The sequence below is a fragment of the Amphiura filiformis genome, chromosome 12, assembly GCF_039555335.1.
Source record: "Amphiura filiformis chromosome 12, Afil_fr2py, whole genome shotgun sequence".
In the NCBI taxonomy this organism is placed as follows: domain Eukaryota; kingdom Metazoa; phylum Echinodermata; class Ophiuroidea; order Amphilepidida; family Amphiuridae; genus Amphiura; species Amphiura filiformis.
Genome location: NC_092639.1, coordinates 51722000 through 51739371, shown reverse-complemented (window position 1 = coordinate 51739371; position 17372 = coordinate 51722000). Strand labels below are relative to the sequence as shown.

At 36.3% G+C, this 17372-nt stretch overlaps 1 protein-coding gene across 2 annotated transcripts in view; it reads left to right on the top strand.

Annotated features, from left to right (window-relative positions):
* The window catches only part of LOC140166375 (uncharacterized), an 85152-nt gene that overhangs the window by 58232 nt on the left and 9548 nt on the right, over positions 1–17372 (top strand). The window contains exons 4-7 of one of the 2 annotated variants that reach the window (XM_072189825.1): positions 8950–9150; positions 15658–15929; positions 16847–16928; positions 17175–17342. In XM_072189825.1, the coding sequence (XP_072045926.1) occupies positions 8950–9150; positions 15658–15929; positions 16847–16928; positions 17175–17342 (723 nt within the window). The remainder of the gene's footprint in view (positions 1–8949; positions 9151–15657; positions 15930–16846; positions 16929–17174; positions 17343–17372) is intronic. The other variant, XM_072189826.1, reaches the window with a different exon arrangement.

Below are 17372 nucleotides of genomic sequence, written 5' to 3'. Positions count from 1 at the left end.
CTTTGAGATGTCTTGAAATATGACTGATGTTTTTATCACCCACAAGGGAGATAATTTGCAGAGTACGTTGAAGGATTATGCGTGTGTGAATGCACGTGTGTGCTCTTTGGTATTCATATGCCCGCTAATTGTATTTAAAGCCACCGTACGACATACCTAATATCATAGACGTAGATCCTGGGGGGGGATGGGGGATAAATCCCCCCCCCAATATTTTGCAAGGGGGGGATGGTCCATACAATCATCTCCCCCCCCCAATGTTGACGCCTGATAATGGGTTTCTGATCAAATTAACCTCACATTTGCTCATTTAGCCCCCAAAATACAAATTTTTGCTCGCTTTGCGCGCATTTATTCTACATTTACACCATTTTTAATCAGTTTAGCTTCAAAATAACAAACTTTTCCCGCGGTTCGCGCGCATTTGTAACATAAACTTATTATGTCGCTAAAAGGTGCTGGATTGACTATATTTCGAGAATTTTTTTCAAACTCCATCCCCCCCAATGTCAAAAAGAAATCTACGCCACTGCCTAATATAGTGTATGAGAATCGCCCCTCTGGTAGGGTGTTTGGTACCACTGGGGGTGGAAGCTGCACTTTTACCATAGGTAGTTGACATCATGGGCTGCACAAAAATGCCTGATAGCAATTGAATGGGAGTAGCATTTGGCGGGAAAAGGTTATCGAACTTTACACAGGGTCAAATTTCATACTTGCTCAAATTGTATTAAAATGTATAGTTTGACCTATCTAGGACGTACCGTTTTTAAGTTATAACCGTGAAGGTCAAAGGTCACATTTCTGGCTCTATGGGGGTCAAAAACATCAATGAGCTCCGATTTTGCCAAAAGAGGTGGTAAAAGTGCAGTACAATTCTTAGGAATGGATAGCAAAACCCTAGAATCGCTACCCGATTTGAGTTTTGCTGAGCTATTCCTTAGTTTGGGGAGCAAAACTTAAGAATGGGCTGGCAAAACCAGGGTATAGCGACCGATTCTTGGGTTTTGCTCAAAATGATACACTTATGCTTCCATACACGTAAGCATAAGAAACGTAATTGCTTTTAGTCAAAAGAAAGGCTATTTTTGACGCGGGTCGATAAAATGAACAAGTAAACACATAAGAATCAATCAATTCAGAAATTAAAAAAAATGTTACTTGTCTCATATCAATGTCATCAGAATCGACAATTACATCATGCATGCGCAGAACGTCTACAAACTTCCTGTTCACTTTAAACAATAAAAATACACACGCTCTGCTTCGATAATTCGATGTGATTTGACGCATCTGTAAAATTGCACAAAAAATATAGATATTTGATCTTTTTGTTGAAAGTGTCTTATTTGTTCAGCTATCACATCATTGACCTGATGACATGTTAGGATAAAAGGCATTATTTGTCATCAAGCACATATGAAATCATGCGTTTTGCTGCCCTGTTTGCTTATACCATATCGGTCACACTCAGAAACAACACTTATGAACACAATTGACATAAAATCGAGTTCTCTTTTTTGTATCAAATATATATATTCTTTCATGTTCGCTAAGAGCGTTTTATCTACAGACGAGACGAACAAATCTCCTAACTTTGTTACTGTACACCATATTATGCAAATGTAAGGAGGTGTCGTTTTACTTCTTATGATGTGGATACTACTGGGATACTAAATTCTCTTAAACATATCGAAAGGTTTGGCTACAAAGCGATTCTCTTATCTATGCACAGTTTCCACCATGCAAAGTTAGCCTGACAATGCCTTGTCTCTACAGTCTGTGTTGAGTGCTTTCAGCTGGTGACTAGTGGAGCTACGGCATCTGTGATTGGTTTTTGTCACAAACCCAAATATTCCCTTCTTCCAATCAGAAAATATATATCGAAAGCTAACACTCGCTAAAAACACTTTTTTTTTCATTTCGTCAACAGATGACGCAATTCATTTGACGAAAATGTAGGCTTTAAAAGTCACACCCTCGGTTGATCCTTACAATTATTTTGTCCATTTATATTTTTTATTTTATTTTATTAATGAAAGAATACACGTATATTGTCTATACTGTTTTCTCATACGGTTGTAAAGTCAATGAACTATGACGTCAAAATCCAACCACCGGTAGACCGCCGCGCCCTGAGAGAACCAGCGATTGAGCTTAGTTTATATTGTTCGGAACAATATAGATCGCTGTTAAGCTACCACCAAGGTATCGGCGGTCTACTTGCGATTTGGTTTTAAAACCTTCGTTTACTCTCATTGGTCACATTTTGTCATGCTGACTTTTATGTACCTTTTGATTGATATGAAAAGAACGTTACATAGGAATCCTCAATTCAATTTAGGAAATATAATTATGTAAAGTAGTTCCAGTTAATAAAATATTATCAGTTTCCGAGTTATTTTTATCTCGTGATTAATTGGAAATCAAAGAATACCCTGGATAGAAAGTTTGTTCACATTGTCTACATACCGTAGAAACCCGTCTATAAGGAATAGAAGCGACTGTGATGATAGCATATTTCACGCTAGCGCCCTCCACAATATTATATCATTATGGAATTTGAGCAAATCATTTACCGACACAAGCAGGTATACAATGTATTATTTTATCTTTATTTCGCATCTCACGAGCATAGCTCACTTGGCAAGGCATAAGACTTTGGTTCTTTAGATCGGAAGATGGTGAGTTCGAGCCTCATCACGGTCACACAAACTTTTATAAACAAAATATTGTTCAAACTTTTCATTTATATTTTCTTGCATTTTCTAAAGACTCCTTTCGTGATCATTTTTTTCATATTTAGTTTAATTTATTCTATTGTTTTTCTTTTATTGTTTCTTTTCTTTGTCTTTTTTTCTTGTTTAATTTTATTTTTTCTTTATTTTTCTTTGATTCATATAATATTGGCAGGATAAGGAGAGGAGGAACTAAAGACCCATTCATTGATTTGCTCATCCGGACGATCGTAAAAATCATCAAAATTCACCTTTGTCATTGTCATAGATGTGGTAACATAGCCTGCTAGTGGTTCAGCAGAAAACCGTGTGACACATAATATACATTTGGCTACATTTTATTATACGATAAATACGAATTTATTAAACATGGTAACAAATATTCTCTAGCAGATCGATTATACGATGGAACTGGTAGGCATAGGCCTATTATAAATTCGGGATATTAAATATCTTCCTGACGAGACAGATCTGCGCATGTGGTCAAAGACGATTCCTTACTAGCCACAGACCGTCCGCTGGAATTAGTTGAATCGCTATGGCTGTTGGTCGGACCTCTCATCTCTCCACATTGATTGTGACCTATCCCCGACATTGCCCTTATGAACTCACATCCTCCTGTTTTATTCAATACGCTGGCGAAGTTACGTAATAATCGGATTAACTACCATAGCAATAGGTGAAAACAATTTTGAATATACCGCGTTATACACTGATACGTTCAGGCGGTACCTCTTCATTGGACCATATCATGCTGCACCTGTAAGATCTTTGAAAAGACCAGTATTGTATTCAATCTATGATTGCAGATATACACAGTACAGGTGATGAGTGTAACCTGCTTGTAGCGCAGCGCGATATGTTCAAAATTGTTTCACCTATTGCTATGGTAATTAATCCGATTAATTACGCAACTTCACCAGCGTATAATGGCCGAATAAATTCTGACCATCACTTGGCTTGTTGGATTCGTCTATACTACAATTCGCTGTCGAAGTGACGTAATAATCGCAATAACTACCATCAAGCAGATTGCACTAATCACCCGCGTATGTCACCAAACATAGATTGAATACCACTCTTTTCATAAATACTAATCTTACATGGCGAGTGATTAGCATTTCTTTGACAACTATGGTTTAATGCATAGGTGCCACGTGAACGATGAAGTGCAGGGCTATATATTCGAAATTGTATTCATCAATTGCTATGGTAGTTAATCCGATTAATTACGTCACATCGACAGCGAATAGCCTATAGTATGGGTTCAAGTGGAACAAAAATAGTGTATGTCCATTGCTAGCTATGGTAATTAATCATGTTAGTGTTTACATCACTACTTCGGTGAAGACAAGAGAAGTGTGCCTTCTCTACCAACGCCTGTGATATAACAGGTGCAAGCGAAACAAAATTGAATGACCAGAATAGTTTCCTTTGTCAGATGAATTGATTGAAGTTTTTGAAGACACTCTATTCTTGATGGGACAATAGATTCAAATATGGAATAATTATTATTCCTCATCTATTTTTTTTTATTGAAAAAACTGCAATTGTGGCAACAGAACAATATTTATTTTGATTTCATTTCAAGTAGAAACAAAATCGTGCTTAAGCCAAAAACGCACCCTACCTCAAGAAATGGGATGGCACAAAGGTGCAACATAGGTTTTTATTGCAAAGACGAGGACAGACAAGTAGTTACAACACATCTGTCTAACCGTGGGTTTCGCTATTATTTAGAATAAATGCTTTTACTAGTTTCTATAAAACCACAAAATTACTAAAAAAACTATAAAAAAACTAAAAAAAAAAAAAAAAAAAAAAACGCACCTAAAATTAAAAGTAGAAAGGTAGATTTGAAGAAAGATAAAAAGAACATGTCAAAAGTTAAAATTAAACGAGAATGAAAAAAACGGAACCGGTGCCCGGACCATGCTCTCTTCAGCATGTCTTCAGTTCCAAAGTCTGACGCTCTATCAATTGAGCTATACGATCCTGATATACGAAACAGTCGTTATTATGTCAATACAATTGATTGGTGTTACAACATACTTAGATGGAATGCATAGCCACCCAGTGCCAGTATATATTTGCTCAAACTCCAAATACAACAAGCAACCAATTTTATTGAGGGCGTTTCTTAGGTATATCCTTGTAGACGGGGTTTTACGGTATATTATGCCTAGTTACCACGGTTGACAATGTATAGTGTGTCTCGTCTCAAGTTGAGAGTAACGCCGTGTCTTGTACATCCCAGCTGTGTGAAGCTCCGCCAATAATCATGATATTAATATGATCGGCGAGATGGAATGCAATAGCAATTTACTTGTTTTACCTCATTTGTTTGGCTCGAAATTAAAATGGGACAATGTGATCAGTGAAAACAAATATTTTAATAGGAAACTTTTCTTTATGCAAATCATACATTATTGCTTTAACGAAAATACTGGCTTTGTAATTATTTTCTTCTTCATCTATATTGAACTTCAACTAGTAGTTATATCAAAATTATAAAAAGCTTGGTTGACAAGTTGACATTGGGCGTGGTGAGATTCCTCGATACATGTGATGTCACATGCGGAAAGACAGTCCATTATCTTAATTTTTTTTATCACGGTACAATTAATAGCGTATCTTGCCTGCCGTAAAGCGAAGGTGTAAAGTTACTAACGTCTCCATATTTTAAACACATCACAAAAATAAATTACCCACTTTATTATGGAATAATTACTCAAAATCCATTAATCAGATTTTTGAACTGAATAGCAAAAATTAACCAGTTAACGTTTTTCAATAGTTTAAGGGCGACTTTTGAATCTTCTTTTTCATTCAACACATCAAACACAAAACATTTGACAGAAAACGTTAAAATCGCAGGTTAAATGCTGAGGTAGAATTGCAGCATTGAATGTTGTGTCTGAATTGCTGTTGATGGTGTTGCCAATGAAAAGTTCCTGTATATTTAGACTTTTCATCAGCAATTCAGACACAACATTTGTAGGCAATGTTTTTCTGGTTTATAGGTTTATATATATATGGGTATGCCTAGACATCCAGATGGGTCAGAAAATTTCAAAACATATCTTTGTTTGTTTTTGAGACCTTTTTTTTCTAGTTGGAGACTTTTTTGGCCCATATGATCACACATTGGTACGTGATCATCAGTTATTTGAAGTAAGTTGGGGGAAGAGGATGTGCGATCTACTCTTTTAACCAAAACAAGGTTATCGAAGTTCTTTGAAAATTAGAATGACACAAACTCTTCTGCAGGAACGTCTAGAAGGACGTGCCATATAGCCTATGTACCTTATAAAAGCCAAAGGTCGCAATAATATTAAGGTCATCTAGTTTCTAAAAATACTGATGCCTAGAAGTGTCATACATCGTCAGCATTTCTTATTTATCATTTTCGAGGCTAAGGGGGCGTGACACTCCACCTGCTCCACTTGACAATCTGGAACAATTTCCCGCCAAATATGTTTCACGTGTTAAGGCTGAAATTGACGGTGCACACGTTTTTGTGGTTTCCATTTAACCTGATATTTTCTGTACACAATGTTTTGTCTAACTGCATTACCAAACGTCACAGTCAACAATAATAGCCTATAAATAACACGTTCTGAAAGTGTAAATTTCTATCCTAGAGCCGTATCATACCGAATTCGGCAGCATCGCTCATACGATAAGAACAAACCGGAACTAATACAGTTCTATCTCAATTTTGATCTCCGTTTTTTTATATAATATTTTTATGTTTGCTTTTGGTAGCACATCTAAGTTTGTTTCAAAAATGAATAACATCTTAATTTTAGGGTGTTCTGGTTCGACAAATCGGTAATATAGTTTTACTCTATATACCTTTTTGTTTTTGTTTTGTTTTGATTGTCTTTCTGTTTGCTTTTTTTCCAAGGCCACTTTAGATTTAGGTAATAGTAAATCCTATAGTATTGCAAAATGAACTTACATCACACAAAATTGTGAATAAAAGATATATCTTTGCTACGAATGCACCTATCAAGTATCAGGTACAATACTTGCTGACCATACCATCTAATACGATAAGATTACTTGTTTCCGCTGTCATGATCAAAGTCAAGCATGAACGTGTTAACTGATGTTTGACGGACATTTAGAAATATAGAACCGGGACAGGTGTCAGAATGTCAGTTGATGTGTTATTCTATCTGCTACAAATAGCTAAAATAAAACAACCGACCAACCTACTTGAAGAGTGCGTTAGCCCGTAAAACATTGTTTTTGGGGTTGTTTTTGGTCGCCCTGTGCTACCACGAAATGAACATAAAGTCACAAGCTAGTAGTAGTTAGAGACGCTCTGGCTACTGCGTTGGTGATCTTCGTTTCTTACGCACCTGTTCAAGCCAGTAGTATGTCTATATGTCCTTTGTGAATGGATGAACAATGGGCCATTCGAGCCGAGACATACTACTGTCTTGTACAAGTACGAGGCAAATAAAGAACATCAACTCAGCAGCCAGGAATGTCTCGTAACTACCAACTTGCGACCTTTCGTTCATTTCGTGGTAGCAGGTCACATATGTGTACATCAATATCAAAACGATGCACTTGTCGGCTGCTACATGTGTCTCATTTCACATAATAACTAGGAATAAATACCAGACTCGTGTCAAATGTAGGTCACTTCAAATCATCCCCTAAGTCAAATTGTATAAGGAATGTTCTCTGTATTCCTAAACCATGTGACTTGGGATGATTTGAAGTGACCTCCACTACGGAGATGAGTCCTGTATTTATTCCTAGCAATTTTGTGAAATGAGATACATGTAGCAGCCGACAAGTGCATCGTTTTGATATGGATGTACACATATGTTTGTTTTTTAAAGACACATTCGATTAAATAATCCGGGTACGCTGAGCATGTCAATTTCGTACAAAATTTCTTGGTCACGCGCATCACAGATATATTGTGGCAATAAGTCCGGGCAATAAGTTCGACAAAGGAGAATACATTACTCAGCCGGCTATACGTGCACTTGACTTGTCCTCTTTGTCAGGTGGACCAAAAGTACAGTATATAAGAAGGTGGTGAATAATGAAATCCAATCCTTGATCTTCTCTGTCCGGTTTCTTCCGTGACAAGTGATTGATGTATTTAGAACTATGACCTTCATCAATAAGAAAAGTGGTTATTAATCAGAATTAGCATGAACTAAAAATAATCATATACCGTAGTATAAACTATTATTAGTAAAGGGCTATTATTTCGACATATTTTTTTACTTACATGTACTTGTAGAAGTAACTATATAGATGTTTGACACGTCACACTCAAATAAATATGCGAATTAGGGGTTCATTAATATACATTATCGATTGTTCATGCCCAAGACAGAGCCCAGATTATGATCTAAAGAACAATCATGCCCTCAATTATATTGGAGACAGGGGCTGGTTATAACAGGGACAGGTTTCAACTTTGCAGTTTTCTTGGTTCCGAAAGGTCAAAGGTCAGTTGTTATATGTTCATACCATCACTCCATAAGTATTTGCGAACAGAGGAATGACTTGAGTGGAGTTAAATGTTAGTTTTCACTGGTCACATTGACACCTTTTAATTTCGAGCCAAACAAATGAGGTAAAACTAAAAAGATTGCTATTTCATTCCAGCGCCTACAATGCGTGGGACGTATAAATAAAACGTAAGACGAATAGCGCGATATGCATACAGTTTAAAAGTCACTGATTCAATAATACACATGAGCTCATACACATGCATGAGACGTATTATCCATCACTCGATTGGTGAACTCGGAATAAAACCTGAGATCTTATATAATAGTTTAATGTAAAAACTAAAATTTAACTGTAATTAAAGTACTTCAGACTCCCGGGTTCAGACTTAGTCTTTCACGTGATATTTTAGTACACCATCAGGCATTGCAATCAGGCAAAAAAATGAAATTGAGACAAATTTAGGGCGTCGCTGTGGAGCATATCACATATTATAGTTTTAAGATATATTTCCCTAAATGTTCAAACTAAAATTATCAATGCAGCAAATAAATTGTGTTTTATTATACACGTAAGTGATGCGTTTGAAACATTATGACTCGTGCAAATACATTCGTCAAGACAATTGCACTTGCCATGGAGTTATTGCATTTAGGTCTCGAGTCTTTGTCAATGTTTACCGTAATATTAACCTTTTTAAACGTGTCTCCTTTTTCAACAGTACTCTACCACTGCAGTTTTGAACTGAATGAGAATTGCCGCTTTCGACAGGACACTCGAGACGAGTTAGACTGGGTGGTAGAACGGGATCCAAGTCCGTCATCAACAAGTAATGGTGAGGACCAAGATTCACAAGAAATAGGTCCAGCAGATCTTATCAAAAAGCCTCCTTCCGGAAAACATAACTTTGATATGTCCTTTGGTAGGTCATAGGTCACAGAGCGCCGAACAAATTTGCATATGTGCAAATTCTGAACGTAGTACCGTGTGTAGCTACCCAAAATGTGCGGCTCTCGTGCACCTAATTGGCTGTGGCAGGTAACTCAGTATTGAATTGACAAAGCACTTTTAACCATGGCTGTTTATGCACATGTTAGAATAACGAGCATTAAGATTTTTGGCGTGGAGGGCGCTTCAGAAATTTATGATCCAAAATGGCCCGGGGTGGTGTTCAGTCGATTCTTATCATAAGTGGCTTTTAAATAATAAACTGCATTAATCTTGTCAATTATTATAATGGTAAAATATATGTAAAAAATATTGTTCGACGACAATCATTCAGCTACGTTCTAGACGTTCTACATGTAGGCCCTATTGATTTTTTTTGTGTTTGAAATTTAACGCATTATTGTTTAAATACAGCTTTACAATAGCGACAAAATGCATGGCTTTTAATAATTATGCTGAATATTAACTCATTTAACATTTTAAAAAGAGTAGCCTACTACCTAATAAACACCATCCTAAAAACGCGTTATTGGCCCTCATATCAATTGGCAACGTACGAGTCAATACAACTAAAAACAACGGGTCAAGCGGGTCAAGGAAATAAGTGTGATTTTTGTTTAAAAGTATTTTACATATTCAGTGACGTATCAGGGTCAGTTGTTTGAGGGCGCAAAGACAAAAAAATCCAGGAGGGCTTCATTTTGATTTTCATTTTCAATTAAACATTATTTTTGCAAAAAATTAAGGTGAAAGTTTGTGTTTCTAGGCAAAGTGTCAATTTAACACTATTTGTAGGGATGGGGGTTGGCATTGACCTTTGCTGGGGTTGAGTGTAGGGGATGTTAAGTTTCGTTTGGGGGGTCCCGGGGGTCAGGCTAGCAAACCAACTTGCAACTCATTTGGTCACCCAAATCACCTGGGTCACCCCACCTCAAAGACCACAAAGAAGGCAATAGAACTTTTAAGTGATAACCACTCGCAATGAAACCTGGTCATCCTCCTTAAAATACATACAAAGAAGTTCTAGGCCTATCTCTCTTCGACTTTTTTACTAATTTGTATCCCTTTGGATCACTATAAACATGATAAAAGTCAGCAGGTTTGGATGGTCTGCAACCACATGTTTCATATTAGATACGGATGTCCCAGGTTTTAGCCTATTCTCGGCCTTCCCATATAGGTTCAATCCCTAAAGTGTAACAAGATAATCGTTCTGGACATCCAACACTCTTGTTTAAGGTTACAAAGTAAACAAAATAATTATGGCCATAGCAACCTCTTGTATTTATTCAAAGTTGTCGGCGTTGCATGTTTAAAAGTTTTGGCTTCAGTGGAAATGTTGCTGATTCACCTACTGCCGCGAGCAGATCTCCGGTCTTCATGTCCTGTTTTTTTTCTTCATTTTTATCCATTTAAAACCATAAGCACGCGACTGTTGTGGTTGTGACCAGTTGACAGATCCATCTTCACAATTTATACAATGTGTAATTTGTTTTACATAAGATGATGAAAACATACAAATCCTAGGCTAATCTATAATTCTTAAGCGACACTGGTGTATCTTGGAATGAGCATTACCAAAAATGGAATAGTGTCAATTGTTATGTTTATTGTTCGACAGAAAAAAAAAATATACTCGTATAGACCGACAATCTTCGTTTCTTTTTCTATTATCAATTAATGCATTTGTGTTTGGTATCCATGCAAATATATAATATTAAAAAAAAATAATATTAAAAAATTTCTACAAATAAATCCAGGTAATAATAATTGATCCCATAACAAATTCCTACCTACCAATAAGGATGTTGAACGGAAACGAAAGAATTTCTAAATTACTAAACAAAAATAGATTAACTATCTTCAAGTCCAAAGTATGCAGTTTTGACCTTTTATAAATCTAACCAAACTGGAACACTTTCTACAAGTTAAGAAAGTTAATCAACTAAGAGTTGGAGTACACTAGCAACAATCAATCCGTTTTTGAAATCAAGGACCAGAGGATATCAATGTAATGCCCTAGCAACTGTGGTGATTTTTCATTGAATCCTGGGATTAGAAAGGGAAATACCAGTCCTAGTATTAATAACTTAATAAATAGTACCGGCTATTAACAGCAACATGATTAAACATGACTAATCATAAGCGACTAGCTGTACCTGAACAGATTTAATGTAAACCTGCCTTGTGAGCTTCTTTTCCGTTGCATAATACTACTGACATATAGCCCAACAATTTTTGCTTTAGGTGTAGGATTTGGGTAAGGACCAGATAATCCAGCTACGGACAGTTAATACAGACTATCCACTATTGATAGCCATCCTGGATTACCTACACACTTTCTCTCTATCGATCGGCATATTGTTGCCCCTACACACAAGGATATGTAGCAAACCTTTTAGTAGGTTACTGTTTATGAACGACAATAATTGAGAAGAACAATCTCTTAAGGGACGAGCAGTAGTCCGCTTGAGCGGCTTCAGAGTCTTCTAGACCGAGGTTGAGTTACTTTGCATACGGCTCTTTTCAAGGCCACCAACTGTATAGTAGGAAAGGGACAACATACATGCATAACCCCGAATAGTCCTGAAAAAGCCAGAGCTTATCCTGATGAAAGCTTGCAATAGATTTGAATGTTTTTCGTTGAACCCTCACTTACCCGAATACTTAAAATGTTTTTAGTTGAAACAGTCATATCGTATTTTAAAATACAAATCTCAAAGCCCCACAGACCCCCTAAACAATTTTCGTTGAAACCGTCTCTTTCAATTATAAATTCAAATTGTAAAATTCTACCAAACAGTTTATTTTGTTTATGTTACGGTTTATCATGGCTAATATAGGTAATAATGAAGATAAGATTATATTTAGTATGTTGCATAGAGCATGGAAGTAAGAGACATGGAAGCTGGTCGATCCAACACCTATTGAATTATTTACGTAACATTCTATAGAGGGTACGTATCAAGCTATTGTGATAACAATGTAGTCAGCGTGTATTTGATGTGGATCAGACTTGCCGCCTTTATTGCCAGTTCGTTTATTTACAGGTTTATTGTTTTGAGCAAAAATCGTGTTTTTCTTGATTATGTTTCAAGTATGTTGTTTTATTCGGAAAAAAGGGACAGGGATGTTAGATTTGTAATCCATAATTACAGAAATCCATTCAAAATATCGATTTCTACCCTATACTTACAGATTTTCTTAAACTTCAAAATATTGGAAATCATGCATTTACGTCTAAACCGCTAATTAGCGGTAATAATTGATATGCGCACTTGGCACATGCTTTACATTATAAAATGAATCCCGCATCTATCTGTGTGCCCGGGGCACACCGTCGACGTCCTATACGATAAATATAAATTTAATACTCCGTTGGTGAGCGACGGGCGAGTGGTAGTGAGCGACAGGCGAGTGGTATTTCACTGAACGCAAGAAAAGGAGTTCTATCTGATTGGCTAGCAATCGATCGCTTAGGTCGCTCAGTAGTCAACTACAAACTCATGCATTCAATTCGATTGAAATCGATTATTCTATTATTGACGAAGATAAAGAGCGTGATAGTGTGTCAATAATGTACATTGTATTGCACCTGGTTTTACCAGCATTCCTTTATAAAATTATTTTCTCAAAGAGTTAAATATTATCAAAATTTTTACCCAGGATTTCAAATGTTTTACATCAAAATTGCAGTTAAACATATCCACAGCAAAATACCGGTCCTCACTAATTAGTACATTTAATTTCCAGTTAGTACATTTAAACGAAACCTGTGATTTACGTGACAACAAATAAAATTTTCTTACAATAGAAATATCATATGGGATACTGATATAGTAGGCCGCAACCGCCACAACGTGGAGCTGCTACGCGTAGCTGACTTTTTGTTCCGTGGAGCCAAATTGACCAATCATGTTAGAGTTTTTCATTACTCGGAGGTAAAACTGACCAATCAAGTACGACTTACTCATTACGTGAAGCGAATTTAGTCATTAAGAATTTGTTGGTGGTTTATTTACATTCGATTCATTTAAAATCCACATAGTAAACATTAATTTTGGCAAGAGTTTTCTCTCTCTGGAACGATGATGCATCAACTGGCTCCGCGTAATGAAAAGATCTAACATGATTGGTCAATTTAGCTCCGCGAAGCGAAAAGCAAGCTACGCGTAGCAGCTCCACGTTGTGGCGGTTACGGCCAGCCATATACTGATCATGCGAAAATCGTAAAACATAGAATAGAAACAGTGTGGCCGGCTCTCAAAATCTCAAATTGTATGCATAGCCTGAGTCGCATGGCCTATCTCAAACAAAATCACCATGCGTAGTTGTTGAAAAACGTGAGGATTTATCGTACTACCACGGCAATTCTTAACACGAACATATAGGGATGATGACGGTGTGCGGGGCTGCCCGAAATTGCTGTTGACCAGAATGTTCCAGAGTCGGGTATTATTTTTACATTCTGCGTAAAATAAATTGTATTTCATTTCATTTTCTGTTTTAAAATTGCTATCTGAAAGTCTAGCATATATATACATTTAATCGGTAGGTTTTCACACAATTACATACTACTTTTAATAAAATTGTATGAATTAAACTGATAGCATTCTGACCATTACGTAGGGATTTTATAAAATCTGTTTGTGTTCATAAAACTAGTCATGCACTGCGGTAATATAAGCCCAGGACTTAGTACACGACCTCGTACTGCTATTGATTTTTAAGCGGGAACTTTGATTTTAGACATGGTACACGTTGACCATGCGATGACTCAATTGTTCCACTTTCAACTGTACTGCTTTTGTTCAGTATCGCGGCAAGTATGATACTCACTTTGATGTAGTATTTGACCAGCTTCCATGTGTATTACTTCCATGCATAGAGTAAAGGAGAATTGTTGCGTATTTTAAGTTGTTACAGCTTGTTTTGTTTATTTTATAAGAATGTCTGCAAAAAACATCCAAATGCTTTATGGATGGCATAGCTTAAAATGCATGTTGTATTATGATTGAGATTTAGTCATCTTGCATTATAAAACTTAATGGGTGGGGTATGAACGTTTGGACAGTATTTATTGTGGGACATTAGAGCACATCAGACATATCGAATTGCATTCTGAATACGAAGAATGTCCTTCTGATATCAAATAATTTTGATTTTTGAAATTCGCAATGTAATACACATTTTATGGCAAAAGATTAAAAATTGATATTTTTGATATTTAACAGTACTCGAAGTAAATTTTATAAATCTGATGATTTTTACGATCAATTGTAAATTTTGACCTTTCGTATTGAAGATATGTATTTTTTCCCCAAAACACCAAAATTAGGTCTTTTTGGGAAAAAATCCATATCTTCAATATGAAAGATCAAAATTGTTAATTGATCGTCGGCTTTTCCTACCAGCTACATACACTTTAAGAATATTTCATTAGATTTATAAAATTTACTTCGAGGACTGTTATATATTAAAAATGTGAAAAATATCAAATTTGAATAATTTGTCATCAAATTTGTATTATATCGTGAATTTAAAAAAAAAAGAAAATTATTTGATATCAGAAAGACATTCTTCGCATTCAGAATGCAATTCGATATGTCTGATGTGCTCTAATGTCCCACAATAAATACTGTCGAAACGCTCATTCCAGATCCCTTAAGTGAAGTGATCCCGTATTTCATTATATTATGACACATATTACCATAAGTATAATTATTATTTAATCGTTTTAATTCCTAATGCAAAACTGGCTGTGTTCTAGTTAATTTGGTTACATAATTACGTATTTAGCATCACAAACTTCTTATGAACTGTATTTTTGTTGATGCAATATGCTCCGCTTAAATGCTTCAAGTTTTTGTTTTAAGTTTTATGGATTGCTCCAATGTTATTGGTTGTTTTAAAAACGTTGACACTTCTTAAATCTGACTTTTCAAAAAGGGAATGATGTGTACAGTGTACTTACTCTCTGCATATCATTATATTTCACATCTATTTTCCGAGAAATCTTTTTTGTGTAATTTTTATGGCAATACCGAAACGATCCTTTAACATTTGATTCACTTATTCCTAATCTGTGGGCCTACCTTTAATCAGGAGAAAAAATTATTTTTTTCCATAATTGTGAATTAAACCGAATTAAATGGGAATTTATGGGCAAAAATGTAGTTTTTTGGGACGTCTAGTTATCGGTTTTTACCTTGCATAGCTATATGGTAGCTTTAGCAATTGTGTTCTAAAAAGTATGCGTCATTTTCCAAGTCTTGTAACATTTGCAACTAAAACACAATTTATTGAGATTTTCTACGTGTATAAACATGCAAAGAGGGTTATTGTTATTTTAATATATCTCAAAACGAGCGATATCGTACAGAGTAGTGTGTCAAAAATACAACTGGGACACTAAACAGTCAGTGCATGATGAATTGCATTTCCAATATATTCTTTTATTTTAAACTGATCCTTTATACAGGCCGCTTTGCTCATCTGACGCCGCGGAAATCTATCGGTAAGCCAGGACCCATAGGTGGCCGAGCCCGGATTGCTACCCCGTATATAGAGGCTCCTGAAGGCTACGTGGATTTGTCTTTCCTGTATCATATCTTCAACTCTAATCCTGAATTAGTGGAAGGAATATTAAATGTCTTTGCCTGCCAGAAGCAGTTAGTTTGGTCAAGCTCGGCCAGTTGGGGAAATCATTGGTTTAAGGCTGACATCAAGATCACGTGTAATGAGGGATTTCGCGTGAGTATTTACAATCACAAAATTTTAGATTAACCGATTGAAGTTACAATGAGGGTGAACGAGGTTTTAACAATAATCTTGAACGAGGATGACCTGTGGTCAAATCAGGTCATTCATGGTCGTCTGGGATGTTTTTATGCAGCTTACCGCCGTGCGCTAAAGCTAGTGTTACGGGCAATGAAGATTGATAATGAACACGATGAAGATAAACACTGTTGTACACTATTAAAACGAATAGTGTAAACAAACCTTCTTAGGGGGCTGTGCAATAATTATGAGCCCTGGGGAGGTAAAAATTGGGGGGGGCAAGAAATTTTGGCGAGCCGAAAGTGGGGCAAGCTATTTTTGGCCAGCCGAGAAGGGGGGGCCAAGCGATATTTGGCACACATTCATGGGGCACCTTTTTAATAAAACGCTCTAAAAGGGCTTGGGAAAACAGTACGGAAACGCTTTAATATGCAACTTTTTTCTGCTCGCTGCGCTCGCAACATATATGTAGACCATTTAAGGTTGCAAATTGGGATTCCAAAAAATTTGGCATGTTGAATTTTTGCCGGGCCAAGAGGGGGGCTAACGATTTTTAACAGGCCGAGAGGGGGGCAAGCGATTTTTGGCGAGGCGTTCGAAATTTTACCCACCGGGGGCTCATAATTATTGCACAACCCCTAACGAATGAGCTTAATAGTAGTTGTTTTAAAATAACTAAACAGATAGTTTGCAATTATTTAAAAAACCTGTCTAAATGTTTTAAGCATCTACTACCGAATACACATGCCAATTCAAGATACGACTAGAAATGTTCATTTCTGAAATTCCATTTAGTAGTCTTGAGTGCTTGAAGTTGATTTTTCAAAAATGCCACACATCTTGTGAACACCTTGGATTAAATATGCTTCACTTTCTCTCACCGTTTTCAGATTATCTTTGAAGGCTTTATTGGTGGCGTCAACATCGATATTGCTATAGACGATGTGTCCGTGACTGGGCCTCAAAAACCAAGTAAGGAAAATTGAAATATATTTTATTTTTAATTAGAGTACCTTTCTTGTCAGGATGTCTTGTAAAAAATGTTCCGACTTTGGTGTCCATATTATTTCACACAGTCTTTATCCTCTGCCAAGCATTGAAATAGGTAAAAATAGAGGAAATCATCATGGTTGGTCATGTTGGTTGCCTTTCAGATTTAAAGCATTCCTGCTATTTTAACCTAAAAGCATGTTGATTATGTTGTTTATATTTCTACAGAAACTGTCCCAACAACCAAACTGCTGACAACAGAAGACTTTACAACAGATGGGTATGAACTTTCTACTACACCATTTAGTGGGCCATCCATTGAGCCTCCAATGGTGACTCCACATTCCAATGATACAGACCCTGGAACGGACACAAAGATTGCTCCAGTAACTGCAGGTATGAGAATGTTTCTAATCAGAGCTTTCC